Source organism: Cydia pomonella, chromosome 10 (assembly GCF_033807575.1).
Source record: "Cydia pomonella isolate Wapato2018A chromosome 10, ilCydPomo1, whole genome shotgun sequence".
Taxonomy (NCBI): domain Eukaryota; kingdom Metazoa; phylum Arthropoda; class Insecta; order Lepidoptera; family Tortricidae; genus Cydia; species Cydia pomonella.
The window spans coordinates 19,369,705-19,394,218 of NC_084712.1; the positions used below are offsets into that span (position 1 = coordinate 19,369,705).

The 24,514-nt window shown below is 36.5% G+C and overlaps 2 protein-coding genes across 2 annotated transcripts in view; one reads left to right on the forward strand and one right to left on the reverse strand.

The window, feature by feature from the left end:
* The first annotated feature begins 1,502 nt into the window (after positions 1–1,502).
* On the forward strand, positions 1,503–1,933 carry LOC133522343 (uncharacterized). Its single transcript, XM_061857664.1, has one exon. The coding sequence runs from the start codon at positions 1,542–1,544 to the stop codon at positions 1,836–1,838; it is 297 nt and encodes a 98-aa protein (XP_061713648.1). The 5' UTR covers positions 1,503–1,541; the 3' UTR covers positions 1,839–1,933.
* A 10,055-nt stretch (positions 1,934–11,988) lies between these two features.
* The window catches only part of LOC133522344 (sodium-independent sulfate anion transporter-like), a 56,345-nt gene continuing 43,819 nt past the window's right edge, over positions 11,989–24,514 (reverse strand). The window contains exon 12 of the mRNA XM_061857665.1: positions 11,989–23,056. Within this exon, the coding sequence (XP_061713649.1) occupies positions 23,004–23,056 (53 nt within the window). The 3' untranslated portion in view covers positions 11,989–23,003. The remainder of the gene's footprint in view (positions 23,057–24,514) is intronic.

Here is a 24,514-nt window from a genome sequence, read left to right on the forward strand (position 1 = left end):
TTTAACTAGTGAGAGAAACGCGTTTTCACCAGGCCTATACATAAACTAGTTTTAACTAGAGAAAACGCGTTTTCGCTTAAAACGGGGTTTTACGGTAATATATACAAAAGCTGTAACTGCTCTTAAATTTATGAGATAGTCAAAGGTTATTGAGAGTCAGATTCTGTGACATTATTATGTTGTCCCTTAATTGACATCTTAACTCGCCACGGGTTGTTTACCCGATCGGCTGTCGTTGAAATTCAAGATGGCGAAGACGTCTCGAGATAATTTTTTTGTGTTTTGCTCATTCATGTTATTGAAAGTGCAATATTTATAGCTTAATATGCATTGAACTATCGTGGAAGTGTGCAGCTAATAAAAAACTAATCTTGAAATGCGTTTAACCATGTTTTAATCAACACCCGGCAATCCATCGTGGCAGTCCAGCTCTCTATACTAAAAGCAACTACCGAGCAACGTCATGCTCTACGAGCACACACTTAAAACTTACAAAAACTGGCAAAATCATCATAGATTTGATGGAAGCCATATTTTAAAAGAAGAAGAAGGGTTGTTTACCCAAAACTTATAAAGATCTTTAAATGCAGTTTATTTCCATTTTGGTTTCTAAGAACGTAATCAATTTTTTTAATTTCTGATTATAATAGATTTACTTTTGCACCTTTTACTCGTATATTGTATGCTTTCGGCGGGCAATGTAGGTTTTTGGGTTGTTAGAGACGAGTCTTAGAAAGCAAACAATAGGTTTAAAGATTTGTTTATTTTAATCACAGAAAGGAATTTAGGAGAGTCTCGGACTTTCCCTACTTATGATGACTATTGGTAGTGGTAGTAAATACATTTGTTATTTATTTTTATTTTATTTTATTTTCCTTTATTGCAAACCATGGTACATATGTTGTTACAAAAGATTAAAGTATCACATGGACCCGGACTGGGTATAGCAAGTATATTCTTAAAAATAAGCAATTGCCTTAATAATATTATAAAAAATGTGACAAAAATTATGTTCAGGGCCGACCTGCGATTTGTGGAATGATAGGTACGAGTAGTTACTAAAAGGTACTGTAGGAAGACTAAAATTATACAAAATGTACAAAAAAGATAACGCCATCTCAGCCTTGACGTAGGAGATTGAAGTTTTTTTTGTAGGCCCACTGACATGACCCACTTTCAGAGCATGAGAATAGTTATTTACAAGTGCGAACAATAGGAAACTATTCGCACATGTATCGTACAACGTTTTACAGTACATATGACCCTTTAAATTTTCGACATAGTTACATAATATACTAATTTACGCGCTAGTGCGGAAAGTAGCACCATATGTACTGTAAAAAAAAATACCGTGTAAGCCCAGCGGGCTGTTGCCATTTGTAGGTAACTACCATGTTAGTGCGGTCCTGACATAATGAATAATACGCTAACAGCTAACATGACCTATTCATCAAACAATAAACATGTTTATTTCCATAATGTCTGCACTAAGCGCGATATAAACCGGTTGACCGCGACTATCTAATTAGTTCGTCACCAACATGCGCGCGCTCAGTATCGTCGTTTTATTCGCACTCGCCACCATGGCTGCCGCCGGCGCACCTACGCTCTACGACCTCAACAAAGTCGATTCTTTGTTCGAGAAATTCATACAAGACCACAAACGGGAATACAAAGACGCGGCCGACAGAGAACTGCATTTTAATGCGTTTAAGCAGAATGTGGCGAAGATCAACGAGCATAACAGCAAGGGCTCCTCTGCGACGTACGGTATTAACAAGTTTGCGGACTATACGGATGAGGAAAAACAGGCGATGAGGGGCTTCAAGAGAAACTAGTGGCTATGTTTATTGTGATCGCATATCATTTGTGTGTGTTTTTTTTTTAAATATTAAGTGCTTTTTATAATGATATTACACAATTAATCACCGTATTGTTTGTTTGGTGCTTACCCCTGATACTTGGAGTGTTTTTAAAAACTTAGCCATATTTTCTAGAGTTTAAGGAACTTTGGGACCAATCCCAAAATAGCAAGAAAAAACTGTTTCTTACATTTTGGCAGAGTTTTTATCGATATTTTAATAGGACGACCATTTTTTCTTGTATTGTTCTTTCCGTAGTACATACGTTTTAATTTAACCTAAATATTCACCTCGTGGAGTATGGCTATGTTGTAAAAGGGTGCGTCCTATAATATATACGCACTTTTGGAATAATTTCAGTTTATAAACGTTAAAAATGTATACTAATCTTATGTATAATAAAGTAAACGTATACTTTCAATTAGTATAACATAAAAATAATATAACATACGACATACATATGGCTGTTTGGTATAATATACATATAAGTTAAGCTCATTTCATATAACTGTCATAATATATACATATTAAAATATAAATATCATCTTATATAATTAAGTAGTAAAATTAGTAGGATGACCTAGAATTTCAAACCTCATAGAACACACTACTAGAAAAAAAAAAACTGCTAAAAGTGGGTTAGGTTAGGTTAGAACTGTGACCCCCCGCGGATTGCCCACCTTGTCGTGGTGGAGGGGCTTAGTAGCCGTGGCTTGGTCACCCACGGTGAAGCGAAGAGGCAACCAGGGCCGGCCTGTTTGAGGTGCGGGCTGGCCCGAGGAGGACGCTCCAAGTGGGCTTGGTGAGCCCGCTTGTGACGCGCTGGAGGTGGACCGTCGAGGAAGAGGAGTGTCGGTATTGCGGTGAGCCGTTCTCCCTATCCTCGACGGCCGAGGTGGGATCGCAGGGGAAGAGGCGTGATGGTATCACGATGCGCCACTCTCCCTATCCCCTGCGACCTTGGCGGGGCCGTTCCGCAGTAGCGGCGTTGGTGGGGCTGCAGAGGAAGAGGAGTGTCGGTATTACGGTGTGCCGTTCTCCCTGTCCTCTGCAGCCGAGTTGTGGTTTGCGGCAGAACCATGGACCTCCTCTGCCGCCGGGCGCTGGCAGTTTTCTGGCGCCCGTGGCCTCCTTGTGGCGGGCTCGGGGGGGTCCGCTACACTGCAGGACGGAGGCCGAGGAGGAAGGCGCGTCGAACCATCTGGCGCGCCTAGCGTGAAGGGCCTTCGGGCATTTGCGAGGGAGCCGCTCGCGGGCGGCTGCCGCCGGTGGGGTCGCGGATGAGTGCGCAAGCGTTCCCGTAACCCCACCAATAAGGCGGCGAGGTGACATATGGGGGGTTTTTAGTGGGTATACCATCGGCCTCATTAGCCTGGACGGGAGTCCCACATAACCACTCGGGTCGCCCCCCGCACCCGGGTGGTATGCGGAATGCATTTTCCCCCCTAGAAAAAAAAAAAAAGTTAGAACTGTGACCCCCTAGATAAATAAATTGTTTCCAGAATAGGTAGCAGGTCAGGTTAGAACTCTGAGGCTTCGGAAAAAGAAACTGTTAACAGAAAAGTGGGTTAGGTTAGGTTAGAACTGTGACCCTCTAGATAAAGAAATTAGCACCAGAATTACCACAGAAAAAAGCTGCAATCTGTAATAGATAAATACGGAGCAAACTACGTTGAAATATAAATTCGCATAGTGTAGATGTTTCAAATACATTGCTCATTTCATAATAATTTAAAAACTGTATCTGTTCATTAACTAACACACAAAAATATATTTAAATAATGTAATTTCGGTAGTGGTTCGGTATTTTTAATGTATGATATTTGTTTTGTATGTTATATTATTTCAACGTTATACCTTTCTAATGTTATCGTAAACAATGATATATGTAGTGTTTATTATACAATTTACAATTATAGAATTCGTTGTTATAGATATTGCATGTTATTGCAATTGAATGTTATTCCGATCAAAATTATACAAATTGAATTTATAAATTCAGAGTGATATATTATAGGTTTGTATACGTTCTATTACTTACCCGTTGTAAAAACATGCGGTATTTAGTTCGTGTTTGTCTAAATTTACCAGAAATACAGCAATAAATATATTTACAGTACATATGGTGCTACTTTACCGCACTAGTGCGAAAATTAGCATATTACGTTACTGTGTCGAACATTTAAAGGGCCATATGTACTGTAAAACGTTGTACGATACATGTGCGAATAGATAATTCGCAACTCGTGTCGATTTAAAACACTCCCTTCGGTCGTGTTTTAATTTATCGCCACTCGTTTCGAATTTCCTATTTTTCGCACTAGTATCGTAATGTACTATTACTGTACAATCGATTCCCTAACATAAGTATCCAATTTCTATACAACTAGTATGGCTACTTGGTTACTTAAGTTGGGGCACTGACCGTACGTAATATATGGTACTACTTATACCGCACTAGTGCGATAATAAGCACATTACGTGAATATGTCAAAAATTGTATGGGCGATTTGTACTGTAAAACGTTGTACGATGCATTTGCGAATAGGTAATTCGCAACTCGTATAGATTTAAAACACTCCCTTCGGTCGTGTTTTCATTTATCCCAACTCATTGCGAATTCCCTATTTTTCGCACTTGTATCGTAGTAAGTACTCTAATTTTCAACTTAAACTTTAGTGGCTACTAAAATTTGTCGCAGTGTCAAATGACTATTTGCCAATCTTGCCATCTAACTCTATACCTCTCCCAATCTCACTTTTGTTTCTGTTCAGGGTTGGACGATAGTTCACATCCAACTTAATCTGATTTTATGTGTGTCAATCATGACGACATCTATAAAAACTAGCCTCTGACAAAACAAAATGCTACTTTTTATTTTCGACCTAAGCAAACTAATGCGGTAAATTGAATTGCGGGTTGGGGACAAGAATTGACAAGTTTGACGATATGCCGGAACCGTTTGAGGGATTTTTCGGACCCTCGTAAAACGTTTCTTAGCAGAGCGAGTTCTGAGAGGTTTTATCTTTTTCGAAAATCCTCCTCCCGGAATGATGACGTGGCATTCATGAGCGTGAGCTTTCAAATGGTGAAAATTGTCTTGATGAGGTATTCAAGCCGTCGGCAGTGCCAATAGTTAAAAGCCCTTGTCTCGATAAAATATTAAGTGTCTGAAATAATTTGAACTTGTTTGAAATAAATGAACACTTACCCCCTTATTCATAAACGTGTACTAAAGTTACAATGCCGCTAATAATCGTTTGTCCCTTTCCATCATACCAATACGTCAGAAAGGGATAAACGATTATTAGCGGCATCGTAACTTTAGTACACGTTTATGAATAAGGGGGTTAATGGACAATTAAAATACATTCATTAAAATCCCTTTGTCGTTTTTGGGTCATATTTTTTTGTTATATCACAAAATAGTAAAATAGTACATTACAATACAAGTGCGAAAAATAAGAAATTCGAAACAAGTGGCGATAAATTAAAACACGACCGAAGGGAGTGTTTTAAATCGACACGAGTTGCGAATTACCTATTCGCACATGTATCGTACAACGTTTTACAGTACATATGGCCCTTTAAATGTTCGACACAGTAACATAATATGCTACTTCTCGCACTAGTGCTATAAAGTAGCCCCATATGTACTGTAAAAGTATTTATAAGTGTTTAAGACGCTGAAAACTGCTTGTCATTTTAAAAAGAAAAACCTCCTGGTTATACCTTTAAGTTTTACAAAACTTCTACTATGTACCTATCTAAATACTGCATGACTAATGTAAGCAGGATGAGTTAAATCTTTCCCATGTGCAATGAAAACTCACAAATTAGCCTAAAGCACACAGCAATTCAGAGATTACGTAATTGGTAAGTCAATAGGACTGCGGCACAAGATCTTATACAATTGTAAAGGATCATCGACAATACCTATAGCTGCCAACAAACAATGAACAAGGTGAACAAAAGAATGTCGCCTATTATCGCTGAGTTGTTTCATCTTTACGCCATCGAACTGTGGGCATGATTTCATTAAAATAATCAGCACCTATTTAACTCGGTAAACAGCACAAAAAACGTGTGCTTTTTCTATAAAATTTAAATAAACGTATTCATCTATAGGCACTAATGATATTTACGCACTTTGAAATAAATGGTTATCACAAAATGTTTTGAGTTTCTTAAAAATACGGGTCTTATCACACATTTCATTAATAATAAAATTATGTAAATACACAGTGCGTTGTACTTATTGTTTTCTTATCAGCGAAGTGTCCAATGTACACTTGTATGAGCTATGCTGATAATTTCCTTTTCTGCCGAAATAAGAAATTAGAAAATTTGAATTGTGTTATATCCAATTGTTATATTCACATAGAACCCAATGGAGTCCTACTTACCTGACTTGTTTTTTAGGGTTCCTAAGCCAAATGGCAAAAAACGGAACCCTTATAGATTCGTCATGCCCGTCTGTCTGTCCGATTTTGTTTCTTTTTAAGTTGAATTTAGTTAATGTAAATTAAATACATGGTATTTTAATTAACTTTCCTAAAATTTCATAAATATTTAATTACTATTACTAATATGGTTGGTGTTTTATTATTTGTCATCTTGCCTGTCACTTTCTAACGAGTAAGTAAGTGCGAAAGTGACGCATGACAAATGATAAAAATGCAACCTGATACCGCCGCTGGTGTTGCCAGTATGTTTCGCTTTTAGTTGGAACCACTGCACCTTGTAGTCATTTTAACTGGTGACTAATAAGGAAATTACTATCAATTAGTTATGTTCTAACAGCAACACTCTAAACTGACCATAGGTGGACCTTATGTATTTGCAATAAGGTTTACGAGTTATCAGTGGACGATTGTGCTTCTACAAAGTATTTGTTATGGTCCGTATAAGGTCGATCCTTACATACCATAGCGTGAATTACATTAGCATTGCAGATTAGACACACGACAGTGCGTTAGCCAACTCAAGTAAGTTCGTAAAGCAAAAAATGGGACACACCGGCCGTGGGTTATTACACGAACTATTTTGGACCTCTTTTGTGCGTCTCGTTTGCACCAATACATGTACGGACAAGTACGAGCGAAATGCACGCTTGACAGACATTTAGATATCATTTTAAAATTTGGACTGGCCTCTGTGTACAACAGGACATGGATACCTGTATTCCGGAATCCCGAAATATTGAAATATCGAGTAAATCTCCTGGGCTCCCCCTATTACCTCATTCGGTACCAGTTTCTTTTATTATTAATAAAAAAAACACTTCATCAAATGAAACTTATAGGAATATGAAAATACGCGACAATGATAGCTTATTGCTGGTTCTGCTAGGTATTTTATACTCTGTTGGCGCATTTACTTTCCTGCAATGGCAGTTACAATAACATTATGTGACTGAGAAAACATAATATTACACTATCAATTTTATCATGTTGTCCTTGTCGTACGATGATATATAACGTTATATACCTAACTGTTAGTGTGGGAGCACACATTCGTTCTACACGATTCTACACTCATTTTCCTTGTAGAATAAGGTTAGCGTGAATTGCTGCGACAAGCGTGTCTTTTCCTTTGAAATCATTGGTATAAGACAATACCTACTAAAATACTTTATTGACAAGAGAAGAGAAGATTAATAAAAAAAATTTATATATTAATACAATTAACTAAACTGAAACTACTATATAAAACTAAAAATCTAAATCTAAAATGGGCCCCCGTGGCAAGGTACCGAGGATGCTGGCAGCATTTCCTCGCTGGATCGCTATGCTCAAGCGTTGGGCGAGGAAGCTGCCAGCTCTCTTATCCCCGGTCCCATCCACCAGCCGTTTCGCCAATTGCCGGTATAGACCCTGCGCTGCGGGGCCCCACGGACCAAGAGTCTCGACTCCAAATGCAACAAAGTTGTAGTTGGTGTCGAGACTCCCGTATTTGCGCTTTTACCAGACAATACCTAATTCTGTTTTGTTTATAATTGTCTTCAAATTCAACTGCTTTTGTTATACTATTGGAAGTATTAGAACAAATTAAATTATTTTCAGAAAATATTTTAATTTGTTTTTATTTCAAGTAGAAACACTACTATATAAATTATAAACTGAAATAAATGTCATATACTGAGAAAAAGTGACCAAGGCCTCCAGTGCCCCAGGCTAGAATCGAACCAGCCTCCTCTGCTATCGCGGCAGGTGCCTGAGCCACTCGGCCACCGGGGTCACGGCAGCATTGGTCGAATTTTTCAATTATATGCATTTCTTACTGAAGGCTTACGGCGCCCCCTAACTATCTCTAAGATAGAACAGTATGGTTCATACCTTCTAATTTTTTTTTTTTTTTTTTATACCACGACGGTGGCAAGCAAGCATACGGCCCGCCTGATGGTAAGCAGTCACCGTAGCCTATGGACGCCTGCAACTCCAGAGGTGTTACATGCGCGTTGCCGACCCTTTAAAAATCTGTACACTCCTTTTTTGAAGAACCTCATACTGTAATTGGATCAACTCAGGTGATACCGAGCTAGCGAGAGAGATAGCGCTGCCAATCAATACTATTGGAGGTATTAGAACAAATGTTATGTTTAAAACGTGCGATGATTTTCAAAATTATTCCAATATTAAAATAAATATGCAAGTAGTAAAATATCACGTTTACACTCACTTGAGGTAGCACTCAAGTCTGAGGAAGGACCCCCGATGCGTTCGAAACATGTCGCGAATAGCGAGGAATAAAGTCAAGTGAATGTAACCGTGATATATAAATATTTAAGAATATGTCTTATCTATGTGTTAATAAGCCTGGGACGGCCGCGGACCAGGCACAGACACTCAAGCGCCGCCGCAAGCATGCATTCTTAACAAACGAATACGAGTTCGCGGCGCTTGCGATGGAAACATTGGGTCCTTGGTCGACCGACACCAAAAAATTTGTTAAGGAAGTGTCGGTTCGACTGGTAGGAGTCTCGGGCGACCCTAGGCAAGCTCGTTCTTTGCCCAGAGGCTAGGCTTGGCTCTTCAGGGGGGGAATGTCGCTAGCATTTTAGGGGGTTTTCCGGAGGCGGGTGTTTTTGGGGAGGTTTTTTATATTTAGTTTCTTTTTGATTTTTATTTTTAATATTTTAATTGTATCTAGTTATTGCTTGTTTAGTTTTATGATTAGTTGTAGTTAGTTGTAAGTTTGATTTGTGTTTGTTCTTTTTCAAGTGTTCGTCTGTAAATTGTATACCCATGTACATTATTTAAAAAAAAAGAATATGTCTAATGAAAGTTTAATTTCGATTATGCAAGTAGTAATTAAAATAAATTTGTCAAGCCATTTCCATCAGAAGAAAAGAGCGGCAAATTAAAAAAAAAAATTAAGGCCTTTTTCTACTGACAAACTTGTTTCACAGATAGACCTATCTTCTTAACCGCATTATACTTAAATAATGTAAATAATGACACCATGAAATATAAAACGTAATTATTTATTACACACATTGAAACCGACGAAACAATTACAACGAAGTTAAAACCATTAAAGAGGTATTTTCAATCCCAACTTGCGTCTTATTTCACCAACCGTATAATCAGACGAGTTATTTATCCCAAACGTGACGTTTTTTGACATTTGATTGAATTTATTTATAGCGTTCAGATTCATTTTGAATGCTATGTAATGTATTTCCTTATCTGTGGCATCCTTATATTGACGATTGTAATCTTTTACGAATTGCTCGAATAAAGACCTTGTTTGGTTTAAATCGTAATGATGATTTTGATCCGCTTGAGTTATAACGGCTAGTGCCAATAACAATATAATGCTGCGCCCGTCCATAGTTTTTGTATAAATATAATGTAGTTTTTAATCTTAGAACTGGTACTTGTATTTGATTGGCTGTTCATTAACTGATAAAAAAGTTTGTGATTGAAACAGGTGATGGCTAGGTAATAAAAAATCTAATTAATGTAATACCTAGTTTAATAGAAATCTAAATACTTCTGAAATTATATTTCTTTTTCATGTCCCATTACTGGCATGTATTTTCTTACTTATCAAATGTGCTCCTTCGGGCTTAAACATGTTTATGGCTTGATGCATACACAAAATTAAAACACTATAAATTCTTTGAAGGAAAACATCGTGCCTGCGTACATCCGCGAAGAAATTCAAAAGTGTATGTGAAGTTCCCAACCCGCATTGGGCTAGCGTGGGGACTCTAACCCATGCCCTCTCGAACGTGAGAGGAGGCCTTTGCCCAGCAGTGGAACGTATATAGGCTGAGTTATTATTATATTATTATAAATAAATATATAAATAAATAAATAAATATTATAGGACATTATTACACAAATTGATTAAGTCCCACAGTAAGCTCAATAAGGCTTGTGTTGAGGGTACTTAGACAACGATATATATAAATATTTATAAATACTTAAATACATAGAAAACACCCATGACTCAGGAACAAATTTAATATCCATGCTCATCACACGAATAAATGCCCTTACCAGGATTTGAACCCGGGACCATCGGCTTCATAGGCAGGGTCACTACTCACGAGGCCAGACCGGTCGTCGTCGGTCCATTATTAGAAAGTCTTTAGTTACAAGGTGATCTTTACTTCGTTAACAGTAACCACATTTCCCGCTCCCTTAAACTAACGCCAAGCACTAATTCAGGTGACAATTAATTAGCTCCTTAATGGTGCATTTTTCACCCTACTAGTCACGTGAATTAATTGAAATGGAAACACCGTAATTTTATGACGTATGAAATTTGTCATCAATATTACTATGGAGTCTGGAATTAAGAGGAGTGACATCTCTTATGGTAGAACTGTTGCAAAAGTGTCCAGCAGTCAGCTATAAATAATAGTTCCACTGGAGAGTAGCGGTAGAGTAGCTAAGAACCTAGGCGCTATTGACGTAGTGAAGTGCATAGTCTATGATTTGATTTTTTGTTCAAGTATTCTAGGTATTGTAGCGCAACCTATTTATGGTTTTTCGATGACACTTTTTGGTACATGAAGATTTATTTCCTTACCTCCACCTTCCGTAAATATTACCTTTTTTAAACGTCGAACTGAATAATTCGACTAATGTGCTATGAGTCCGTGACTGTTCTATGTAACAAGTAGGGTAACAATCTAACAATGAGACTCTGTAAATGTGAATTAAGAAAATAAAATAATTACAAGAATAAATAGAGTACCATTTTGTACCATTTAGCGTTGAAACTCTAGGTCCCAGCGCACACAAGTTTTATGCAGAAATCGCAAAGCGTCTCGTCTGGTTGACGTAACTGGTGACCGAAGAGCTGGCGGCTTGAAGTTTTGCAATACAACGAGGAAATGCGGCCAGCATCCTTGGTACAATGCCTCAAGGGCCTATTTTAGATTTAAGCTACTTATAGTAACTCTCTGTATTTTTTTTATTAATTATAAAAAAATATACGTTTACAGATTTTGGAATTTTTTCAGGTACAATTTTTTATAGTAAATGTACAGAGCAAGAAACACAATATATTTCTGATCACGAATTATGACTCACCGTATAATGTGAAGAATAAATAATATCCAAATTAGACTTGCATAACACGATTCTTTTACGTCCAAGTCATTTATTTTCTTCTACTGCTTTAAAGAACCGCAGCCATCTTGGTCAACATCCCAACCCCGAGCGGTCAACCCGTCCAGCCCGTGGGCTCAATGCATGAAAAACTTTTCTTTAATTTATGACTTTTTAGTGCCCTGATCTAGGTTGGTCTCAAGCCCTGTCCGCGTAGTCAACATGCCAATCGCTTACGCTCCGTAGCGATCGAAACGCAACTATCACTGTCACACTTACGTGGAAGAGCTATCACTGGAGAGAGACACAAGCGTTTCGTTGTCGTAGCGATAGTGATTATTACCTTGGCTAGGCCGGCTGGATGGAAATGAATTTTTTTTCGTCGAAAATGATTTTTTTTTTGGATGACTGTACTTTTTCCAAAATCTGGTAACTACACGGGATCACGTAGTTGCCCATTTTAAAAATACATCCTGTATAGTTACCTACATGAAATCTGAAATGGAAGGAAATGAAGAAAAAGGAAAAAAAAAGTCTAAAATAAACAACTTAATACGTATTTTCACATTCTCGTATTTATTTCACACGAATGGTTTTAGAATAAATAAGGATTCATCAGTGGGATCACAGTTTGCTTTGTGAAATATGAAGACCTAACCAAACAATCGTTCGGACTGGCTCGCAAATTATATACAAATATTAGCAATTGAGCAATTACGTAAAGTAAATACAAATTTATAATTATTTTGGCATTAGTTCTGATAATTTGGTATTGTTATTTATTTAGTTGACAGTAGCATACATTTACAATGACACAAATGCGACAGAGACACAACACGTCGAACGTGGTTCGCGATAGGCCCTCTGATGAGCGCATTTTAGTTTGACGTAAAAATAGTGCGAGGACAAGTAAAACTTTACAAGCCGATGTCGATAAAATGGTGACGTGTCGCATCACCAACTTAATGTAATACAAAAATTTTACGTGCTAAAATAGCGTTTAATGAATAAAATAAATTTTAGAAATCGTCAAAACGAGCGAATATAAGATATCTAATTTAAATAGTTGCGATATATAAATTAAAGAGGTTAACAAAGCCAGCGCTAGCGCTTATAGTAATATTTACTTCAAGGAGGAGTCATATTTTTTATTTTAATTGAAATAGTTTTTTTTTTAACAATATCGATAACACGTGAGTCGATATTTAATGAATCACTAAAAACAGTATCGCTTTTTCGTATTTCGTATCAAATTATCAATCTTTAATTTTATTGGTATAAAATATTTATAACTTATTCTTAAGTCCTCAACAGTAACCACATTTTCCGATAAATCTTCCTTAAAAAGAAACGGTAATTCAAATGACAATCAATTAGCTCTTTGTAAATTATAAATAAAATAAAAATATCTCTATTTATCAACCTTTATGGTCACCCTACTAGTCAAGTGACTTAATTGCAATGTAAACAACGTAATGTTATGACTTATGCAATTTGTCATTGACAATATTACTTTTTGCAACATTTCCAGCTAGCAAAATATGAAATGCAATGCAGGTTTAATTAAATAATTAGATTAATATGCCATGAGTCCATGGCCATGTAACTAGGGAAACCATGAGATTCACTAAATATAAGTTAAAATATTAAATAATTATCACAAAATACTAAACACATATTTCTGATCACGACTTTTGAATTATCCTCAGTTTATTAAAGGCATCAAGCTTAACACATACCTATGTAATAAAACTATTTATTAACATTGTGTTAATAAAACACACCTTATGAATCATCAGGCAACAGATTGCATCACACTAATATACATACTCCAATAAAATCACGTTCCGGAATATTTCACGTGCGCCACGCGGTGATATTGGCTGGTAAATAATATGTAAATACAATATCACTGATAGTTTATGAAAATGTATATGCTTATAATTCACAACCAGAAATTAAACTTCAAAACTCTTTAAAGTTTGGGTACTGTAAAATTCGCTCAATGCATGTCAACTGCAGCAGCTGCATCACTGTTGCGACATTACGGCTGCGGCCGTGATGCGGGCGCTGTATCTCCCAATCTCCTTAGTAATGTGAGTAAAAAATCCGTTTATTTCAATTTAACAAAATTATTAGTTCTTAAACCTAATTACAATCTTTACAATTTAAAATTTTATTAACTAGGCAATGCGAGAAACTTATTTCCTAATCTTAAATAAATACTAATAATATTTATAGTGTGGAAAAAATTAATGGAGGGAGGGTGCCTTAAAACCTTAAGTTACCTCATTTTACTTAAAGGAAGCATTATTTTATTTTTAAAACGAAAGAAAACTGCATTAAATTATTTTTTTAATTCGCGGTTCTCGCCCGGGAATCCCGACTAAAAATTCCAAAAAATAAATACTCCCTATTTTATTCCGCTAGTCGATACAGTTAGTATTAATTTTTAAATTTCTCCAAGAAGGTCTTGCACTCGTCTTCCGTACAGAATATCCATAAAATTGAATATTGAATAAATATATAAAGTCAATATGGATAAGTGTCACATACTTTATTCATGTGGTGGAAAAACTTTTAAATGAAAATGCACTTTAAAGAAAAAACAAAAAGAAAGAAAAAAGCTCTAAAGCTCTGAAACAAATATGTGTACAACAAAAGCTACCTTCTCCATTTAATAAAATAAAAAGGTACGTAGGTACCAATTTATTTTAGGTAGGTTTAGGTCGCGGTACTTTCAGACTATAGGAACAAACACACTTCTATAGCGCTGTGGCGTTCGTTATTTCAGCCGGCGAAATACGGTTATGTTTTATGTTGTGTTTCCGGTGAGATAAAAAATAAGGTAGGTAAGTTTATTAATAAGTCCACGCAGACGAAGTCATGGGTAAAAAGTTAATCGTTGATAATACAAGAAATAATTGTTTACGATCTCTGATACGGATCAAGTGTAACATATAGTCACACTTGCCTCAAGTGAGATAGACACACTTTCCCAGTCACCAATTTTTTAGGCTACGTTAAAATGCACATTAATTTCTTATTTCCCCTTATTTGTGGCATTATCTATGAAAAGGGACCTTATTGTCGATGGCGCTTACGCTTACTGCGTAGCGCGGCGTTGTTTATAATATGAGAGCATCTATGATAATGGCGCAAGTGCCACCGCTAATAAGGTCCCTTTTCATAGATAATGTCACATTTAAAAGAAATTTTAAAAGTTACTTGAAGATTAAATAATAATATTTAGTACTTACCTATTCACAATAAATGATTTGACGATTTTGCTTCGAATTTTATAGAACCAAATACCACGCATGATGCTCGTACTCGTGTTAAAAAAATTGTGAGATTTCAAAACGACGATAGTCTCAAAATTGCTTGACATCGTTATCATTAGTAATAAATTTCAATTGTTCGTTTATTTACTCATGACAACAGATCATAGCAGTATCAATATCTCAATTAGTTTACGTAATATGAAGGTCAGTTACACTTGCCACTGACGGCCCGATTCGAAGAATGATTAAGACACGTTTAAGATCTTGGAAAGATCGACAACTAAACGACATGTCAAAATTATTGCGTTTATTTCGATTCCGCTGTGACCCCAATAAGTTCTGTCTACGGTATTTCTAACGTCAAAGTGACAGTGGTTGCCCGAATTGAGCTGCTTCTATCAATTATACGACATACAAACGATATCTAAATGAGAACTTATCTAAACCAGAACTTATCGCTATCGTATGTCATTCTTCGAATCGGGTCGTTAGCTACACTTACCCATACTGACCTTACACAAGAATATTATTAGACAAGCAAATTGTAAAAATCCTTAAATGCCGTTTTGTTTCTTAAAAAAAATAAAGGATGTTTCTTTTAAGTAAAATTAGCTAAAGGCACTTTCCATCCAGGGCCTATTCATTTTTTCCACCGTGTATATGTTCATGTTAAATATGTTACAATTGAGTACTTATTTCACTATTTATTACTCTTATACTATTCAGTTCCTTGACGTGACGGATATAACGTCATAATACTCATACCTAATCGTGACAGTAATGCGACTGCAAACTTCACACATTTTACCAAGGAAATTGACAGATACAGCGTCGATGTCATCCCCGCTGCAGTAATATCGTAACAGTACTGCAACTGCAGATGACATGCGAATGTCACTTTTAATTTTTCTAAAGATTCCGTAAAACTATAACATTCTAAGCATACTGTAACCTAACCTAACCTAACCTAACGCTAATGGTCACTGGTTAAAATTCAAATTGATGTATACCGGGTGTGGCCTATAACACGAGCAAAAACTTAACCTACTTTCAATATATGTATATAATCTACAGCTTATACTCCTCAAACTAATCAACATTTTTGGCCCCGGGTATGTCCTTAAACAACTTCCAAAAGAGAGGTATGGGCATTGTGAATGACATCTCGCTTTGTGTGGTAGGGCACAGCGCAGCGAATGTCATTCCAGATCTAGAGCAGAGCCCAACTGGGGAAGTACCTCCACCTTACAGAAAACCGCAGCCAAATAACACTAGACCCTACTCATAGTGTTGTGTTCCTGCCGATGAGTAAGGTTGCCAGGGCTCAACGAAGGGTGGGGATGGTCAGGGTCGGCAACGCGCATGTAACTCCTGGCGCAGGCGTACATAGGCTAAGGAGACTGCTTACCATCAGGCGGGCCGTATGCTTGATTGCCACCGGCGTAGTATAAAAAAATTGTTTAGCGACTTTTAAAAATTATGAAGTCCTATACTTCCTATTTTTCACTTACTTGGCTGGCGCGATGTACCAAAATGAGTCTTAGCCTCCAACACAAGAGCACGCCACTTTACTACATCCTATTTTTCATACAAATTAAATATTACCTTTAAAGTAATTGTGATCACTCTGCCTGGCGTCACTATACCTATCACATTCTAATAAGTATGTAAGTGCGAAAGTGACAGGCATAGTGACGAGTGATGAAAATGCGACCATGCTACAGCTGCTGTGATCAGTATCATTCACGTTGCTTATAACGTTATTTTTAAAAGTTGCTAACGGCCCGATTCAAAGAATGAAATACGATAACGATAAGTTTTGGTTTAGATAAGTTCTCATTTAGATATCGTTTGTATGTCGTATAATTGACAGAAGCAGCTCGATTCGGGCAACCAATGTCACTTTGACGTTAGAAATATCCTAGATAGATCTTATTGGGATCTCAGCGGAATCGAAATAAACGTCAATTTTGACATGTCGTTTAGTTATCGATCTTTTAAAAATCTTTCCGAGTTCTTAAACGTGTCTTAATCATTCTTCGAATCGGAACGTTAAGCAAATGTTGGTTAGTTTGAGGAGTACAGACTACTAGACCAATAGTGGGACCGGATTTTAGCCCTATAAGTTTCGATAATTCTAAAGAGTGAAAAGTGATGTTTATCTGGTATGGGACATATTTTTAAGCATATTTGTAATATATGAAGAAAATTTAGAACGAGCGTTAGATATAAATAAGGTATTTATGTATTTTTATTGATGAATTTTGAATATTGAATTAAAGTACAAAATTTAAGCATCGTCTTTTATAATATGTATGAGGCTTTATGCTATCAAATTTTTAGAAAAAAAATCAACGTGCTACTTTGTCAAACTCAAATTAGCTTATTATTTTGTCAATATTGAATTAAAGTTTGAAAAATCCACAATATCATATCTAAATTCTTAAGTTAATAGGCAAGGCAAAAAATTAGAAGAATAGGATATGTGCTTTACAATTAATATGCGTTTTTTTGTCCTGTAAGATCTAATATTGAATTAAAGTCCGTAGAGATAAGTCTATTACTATAAAATAATATATGCAGCCATTTTATGGAAAGTAAGAAATATCTGTGTGTAGCTTGCATTGTAATAGTAAAATCAACTTAAAAAGGCGCGAAATTCATAACCACGCCGCGCTGGTCCGTCAACATGTCGGCTCGGCGCGCGGGAGCCTATCGTAGCCGACCTAGTGAGCGATAGATACCTCGCCCCGCCCGCGCCCCCCGCTCAGCTTTGCAAGCGCTGTTTGTCTTTTCTTTCAAATCATTCATTTGTTTGTTTATCGTGCACATAAATTAGATGCGGACATTATATGAATTTAATTATAGAATAAAAGTTATTATGACTTCAAAATGAGTGAAAAATGTTTGATATGTGTACTGTACTGACTTAGTAACAGAGAAAAAACGAGGAATTGAGCAGCTAATAACTGCGAGCAAATAATCTTTCTTGGTGATGGGAAAGTTAAATATTTCTACGGGAAGGAGGAACTACGTTTCCATAAAAAGTGTAGATTATACATTGAGTCGAAGGCTATACCGGCGTACAAAAGACTAATGGAGGTGGCATCAGAGGGCTTACCGCAAACCACGTTCGACGTGTTGCCTCCCTGTCATACTTACGAACGAATTTACAAGTGCGACAGAGAGGTAACACGTCGAACTTGGTTCGCGATAGGCCCTCAAATGTACAGCCAAGTGACGATGATGAAAATTACATTTTCAAAACTTTTGTCTTTTGTTACCATTGTGTTAGCCGCCTGTACTTACTTTCAACATATTATATTAGTAGTTTATGTTACTGCTACATAATAAAAGGCATTAAAATACACGAGTGTGGGCTTAGGAAACGAACAAAGTGAGTTTCTTAAAAAGATCACACGAGTGTTTTAATGCCTAATTATCTTATACCTTTAAAGTTTAAACGAGCAATTCTTGTATATATATATTTCCGGGATCTTTCATGCGTTTTTCTTTCGACGCAGAATATGGTCGCTAATTTCGTGATGCCGGCCACTGTCCGTCTGGTCCAGCGGGTTAAGACGCGGACTGCTAAACGAGTGTTACGGGTTCGAGTTCGAATCTCGCCCGGTGACTAACTTTTGTTTTTTTTTTATATGTTCAAGTTTATATATAATTTTTTAATTTTTATTGTTTTACACAAGTTTAATTTAGTAAAAGAATGTAGTTAAGATTATCACATATACACCACCATATTACAATAAATAGTTAGTTATAACCGAGCAAAGCTCGGTCGCCCAGGTACTGTATAGTTATTGCAGGTAGTTCGCAATCACATTTTTAGCACAGGCATTATAAGAGAGGTATGGGCATTGTAAATGTCATCTGGCTCTGTGTGGTAGGGCACAGCACAGCGGATGTCATTCCAGATCTAGAGCAGAACCCAACTGGGAAAGTACCTCCACGTTACAGAAAATCGCAGCCAAATAACACTAGACCCTACTCATAGTGTTGTGTTCCTGCCGGTGAGTAAGGTTGCCAGAGCTCAACGAGGGGTGGGAGGGTGTTAGGGTCGGCAACGCGCATGTAACTTCTCTGGAGTTGCAGGCGTACATAGGCTACGGATACTGCTTACCATCAGGCAGGCCGTATGCTTGTTTGCCACCGACGTAGTATAAAAAAAAAAAAACACAATTAAAATATTTCATACGACATGTGCTAATTATTTGTCTCAGTGTAAACAAAAATATATCATAATTATGATATCAATTTTCAAATTCAAAATGGCGGACATGTTTTATAACTTATTTTAAGAAATTATGAGTAGTTTAAGACTTTAAAAAGCAAGAAATTGTTTCTTGCTTCTGTTTGTATATGTATCATGTAGTATTTGATGTTTTCATTATTTTTGAAAGTCCTCAGGGTGCCGATTACGAAAATGACATCCATTATGGAACCCAAGATGGCGGACATTCATTTTTCTTAAAAATCGGTATGGGTGTCATCTCCGAGGTTCTTCGAGGTTCCGATTACGAAAATGACGTCCATTTTGCAATCCAAGATGGCGAACATTATTTTTTCTTAAAAATCGATATGGGTGTCATCTCCGAGGTTCCTCGGGGATCCGATTACGAAAATGACGTTCATTTTGAAATCCAAGATGGCGGAAATTATTTTTTCTTAAGTCGATATGGGTGTCATATCCGAGGTTCCTCGGGATTCCGATTACGAAAATGACGTCTATTTTGAAATCCAAGATGGCGGACATTAATTTTTCTTAAAAATCGATATGGGTGTCATCTCCGAGGTTCCTCGGGGTTCCGATTACGAAAATGACGTTCATTTTGAAATCCAAGATGGCGGACATTAATTTTTCTTAAAAATCGATATGGGTGTCATCTCCGAGGTTCCTCGGGGATCCGATTACGAAAATGACGTTCATTTTGAAATCCAAGATGGCGGAAATTATTTTTTCTTAAAAGTCGATATGGGTGTCATATCCGAGGTTCCTCGGGATTCCGATTACGAAAATGACGTCTATTTTGAAATCCAAGATGGCGGACATTAATTTTTCTTAAAAATCGATATGGGTGTCATCTCCGAGGTTCCTCGGGGTTCCAATTACAAAAATGACGTCAATTTTGGCGGTTCTTGTTGGTGCAGATTTCAAAAATAGAGACCATTTTAGAATTAAAGGTGGTTCATATCACGGCTACACACATCGACACCCATTTCAAAAAGTAGCGTCCGCCATATTTATTTTCAAAATAGATGCCATTTTTGAAATCCACACCCCTAAAAACCCAGAAAACAACACCCATGACGACTTTTTCAAAAAAGTGACGTCCGCCATCTTTATTTCCAAAATGGACGTCATTTGTAAAATTAGTACACATACATCATACAACATGAAAACTAAAAACATTTCCATCCTCTTTTGGGCAGTTGTGTAAGTCTGTGATAACCCTAGGTAGGTACGGAGACCTTGAGCGGTGTCGGCATTTACGCAAACATCAAAGGCGTCGGCCCACTGTTACTTTTTACACTGTGCTTTTAGTGTGTAAAAGAAAACGTTACATGATATATCAAAAGAAAAGTTATTTTATCTTATACCTTTAAACGAGCAATTCTTGTATATATATATATATATATATTTCTGTGATCTCGGAAACGGCTGTAACGATTTCGCTGAAATTTGGTATATAGGGGTTTTTGGGGGTATACAATCTATCTAGATTAGTCTTATGTTTGGGAAAACGCGTGTTTTCGAGTTTTCATGCGTTTTTCTTTCGACGCAGAATATGGTCACTAATTTCGTGTTGCCGGCCACTGTCCGTCTGGTCCAGCGGGTTAAGACGCAGACTGCTAAACGAGTGTTACGGGTTCGAGTTCGAATCTCGCCCGGTGACTAACTTTTGTTTTTTTTTATATGTTCAAGTTTTTATATAATTTTTTAATTTTTATTGTTTTACACAAGTTTAATTTAGTAAAAAAAAATGACCTATGTAATAAGAGAAATCGACAATAGATGGCGTTACTCTGTGACAAGTGCTGTAAGGTTAAAATCGATTGTAAATAATAATAATTGTCAGTTCACATTTTACTTTTTAAGTTTATGTAGATTATCACCACCTTATTACAATAAATAGTTATAACCGAGCAAAGCTCGGTCGCCCAGGTACTATATTACTAACTGTACTAGGTTGCCTTTTTAACAAGTTATCCCAGTCCATGGTTGCCTACATTTTATATAAAAATCGGTTAATCTAGGCGACCATTAACTGGACCAACTTTTTTAATACGGCAACTTTCAAATAAGCTTTCATTTGATATGTCATACGATGAAATAACAAACAAAAAAACTATCCGTACGCAATCTTACAAGGCAACCTACTTGAAAGGTATCACTGTGAATTTTGTCTTACATTTATTTCTTATCAGAAATAAATAACATGAGGGTGCATATAACTTATAACGTATCTCTATATAACTATCGGTTATCAATATTAGCATTAGCGGTTAACAACAACATTCCCCTTAAACAAATAACTATTGCGAGGAAAATACCAAGTCCAAACATCTGAAAAAAATCGGGAAAGAAAAGCTGCAACTGGCTTTTAAAATGGTACAAGGAAGGGTGGTCATCTGTATGAGAATGTGTTTTTTGTCTCTATTTGACCCAATGGTTGACTGGTAGAGAATGCCTTTTGGCATTAAGTCCGCCATTTGTGTTTTTTTTTTGTTTGTGCAATAAAGTTTAAATAAATAAATAATATTCATGTAACGCGATAACGAATTCTACGTGAACGAAACCGCGGGCAATACCTATTATAGTAACAACAAAATAACAATTTTCTATTGCTATTAATTTAAAACACGCTTTAGGATTTTTTTTGATGGACCGTAGACGCAGTCAAGGGCACCCCGCTCCCCACTACCGTTGTTCGCTGCCTCCTGCCACAGCGCGCGGCGCGCGCAAACTTGCCGCGCGTTTGAAACGTAACGTATTTATATAAGCAAGGAATGCATACATATCAGTAATGAGTGTCGCCGTGATTTTATATTTCTAAATTTTTGTTTAGTAACTGAGATCATTGTTGATGATCGATTATTATTAACTCTACAAACTTTAATTCAATATTAGCTATACTGCTTAATCTGAAATCAATATCTAGACAAGCACATTGTCTACATGTCTAACTTTTTACTAGAATACTAAGTTGATCGATACTATCGTAATTTTGCAATATCAGCAACTCTAATTCTATATTTACAAAATAACTCGTGTTTTTACGTTTACCAGAAAGCAGCAGTTCCAGATTTCTAAAAACTAAAAATTGTACATAAATTGAAGTGTTATTCGATATGCTAAAGTTTTCTGTAACTTTAATTATATATTTACTTAGTTATTAGCAAAAATTAAAATATTTAAATATAACCGAAAGCTCAACCTTAAAATTTCTAACTTTTTACCAAAGTATTATTTAACATACTCCCAATGACATATCAAAAAAGAAAAAACTTTAATATTATCGAAACCCATTTTTGTTCAACCTCTGGTCTATACAGTTTCAATTTTGCTCGTGTTCAGGCCACACCCGGTATACGATAGATAAGATAAGATAAGATAATTCTTTATTGTACAACCGTGTTACAGAGGTGTTATATAATTACATGTCTTTGACGACCGGTCTAGCCTAGTGGGTAGTGACCCTGTCTATGAAGCCGATGGTCCCGGGTTCAAATCCTGGTAAGGGCATTTATTCATGTGATGAGCATGGATATTTGTTCCTGAGTCATGGGTGTTTTCTATGTATTTAAGTATTTATAAAATATTTATATATTATATATATCGTTGTCTAAGTACCCTCAACACAAGCCTTATTGAGCTTACTGTGGGACTTAGTCAATTTGTGTAACAATGTTCTATAATATTTTATTTTATATTTATGTGTAAGTTTCAACGGTAACCCAATTCAGGTATACAATATACACTTAAAACTAACTTAAAAGTAAGAAACACATTTCCATTAAACTCATATCATATCAATCTATACAGAGTATACACTATCACGACGAATATAATTCAAAGAAATGCTTTAGAGAGTAGAATTCATTCTTAATAAGCCATTTTTTTTAAACTACTCATTAATTCTATGTCATCTAACATTTTTAATTCATCTGGAAGCTGATTAAAGACTCGAAGACACTTAGATAATATTTGATAACTCACAGCACTTGTAACAATGTTATTTATGATCTAACTTGACGCTAAGCTAGACGAAGCACTAAAGTTGAGTATCACTAACGCTTGAGTGGTCGCCTGGTGATGAGCTAGCATCTGGAACAAATTGTATACAATTTAATTACTTAATCGCATTATTTTGTCATCAAAGTTAATCTCCACGTAGAGGGAAAATAATAGTACGTCCTAAGAGTCCGACCAAAAGTTGGCAGCAATTTTAATAGCCCAGATGGTGCAAGTGTTTACTTGAGTAAACGTCATAATTTCATAGAAGTCCGTCTGGGCTATCACAATTGCTGCTAACTTGCCTTGGTTTCAGTCTAGACGTATTCTGTGCGATGAAGCTGCATAAAATCATAATTGTAGTTCTTTTAACATATATTAGGTACAGTCGCGGACGTTAATTGTTGAGGCTGATGTGTGGAGAAGGCATCTTCTCGAGGTCCTTGAACTCGCACTGCTGGGCAAGTATATTCAGTGCCGTTACGTACTCGTCTATAGATTCACCACTTTCCTAGTTCCTAGAGAAAAACTTGAATCGTGAGAAAAAGTGATCGTTAAACTTGTCTACTAAGGTTTTTAAGTCATTGCGGTTCTCATCTTTTGTAAATCTAAAGGTCAAATACATATTATAACCTTCCGACCCTATTCGATTTACCAGAAAACGTCACTTGTCTCCTTATAGACACCTGAAGCCTTCAGGAATACTTGGAATTGCGTATACCACCAGCGCCATGCCTCGCGCGCGGCAGGGCCTCCAGGCACAACTCTGGAGGAGGCAACTTCTAAACTACACGAAACTTGTTTACTTTCCCGAAATGCCCTTAATAATCAATAAAATACGGCACCGCGGCCACTATGATGTGAGTGAAAGGCGTATTCGATAACAACTGAATTTTATTTCATCTACCCTCTAGTACATATCTTTATGATTACCCACACAACAGAGCCGTTTAGGTTTTTTTTTACATTGGAGATGTCATAGCGTTAGTATTGACACTAAATTAGCTTGAACCGAAAATAGGTCAACAATTTAAAGTCTGTCACCGTACATATGGATGCAATGGCAGGTATCTTTATATATAGATAAGGGCCAATTTTTACTTAGATGCCGTTTCTTATTCTTGTTAGAGATATACAAAATTTGACTAGCTTGAAGAGCTCCTTGTTCTGGGCGGTATTAAATACAAATCACAACTTGTCCTGAAAAAATGTATTATGTAAATTTCCGTTGAGTTACGGAAATACCATAAGTTTTCGAAATTCAAAATATTTTGTAGTACATACGTTGAAATGGCGCTTATATTTTACAGAATAGAGAACTCTATACAGGATGCCTCCTCGATCCACTGAGCTACTTTTCTTATAGGACCAAACCCAAAATCATGTTTTTTTTTTGTTATATATGAAATATTTTTTGCGATTTCGGGGTTGGTCCCATACTAAAAGTAACTCGATTTATTGGAAAGAATCGAGCCCTGGATTTAAAGCCCCAACCAGAAAATTTTATCAAAATATGACAAAAGAAATACAACAAAAAATTCAGCCCATACA

Coding starts and splice junctions, on each gene's coding strand:
- LOC133522343 (XM_061857664.1), top strand. CDS start 1,542: ATGCGCGCGCTCAGTATCGTCGTTTTATTCGCACTCGCCACCATGGCT.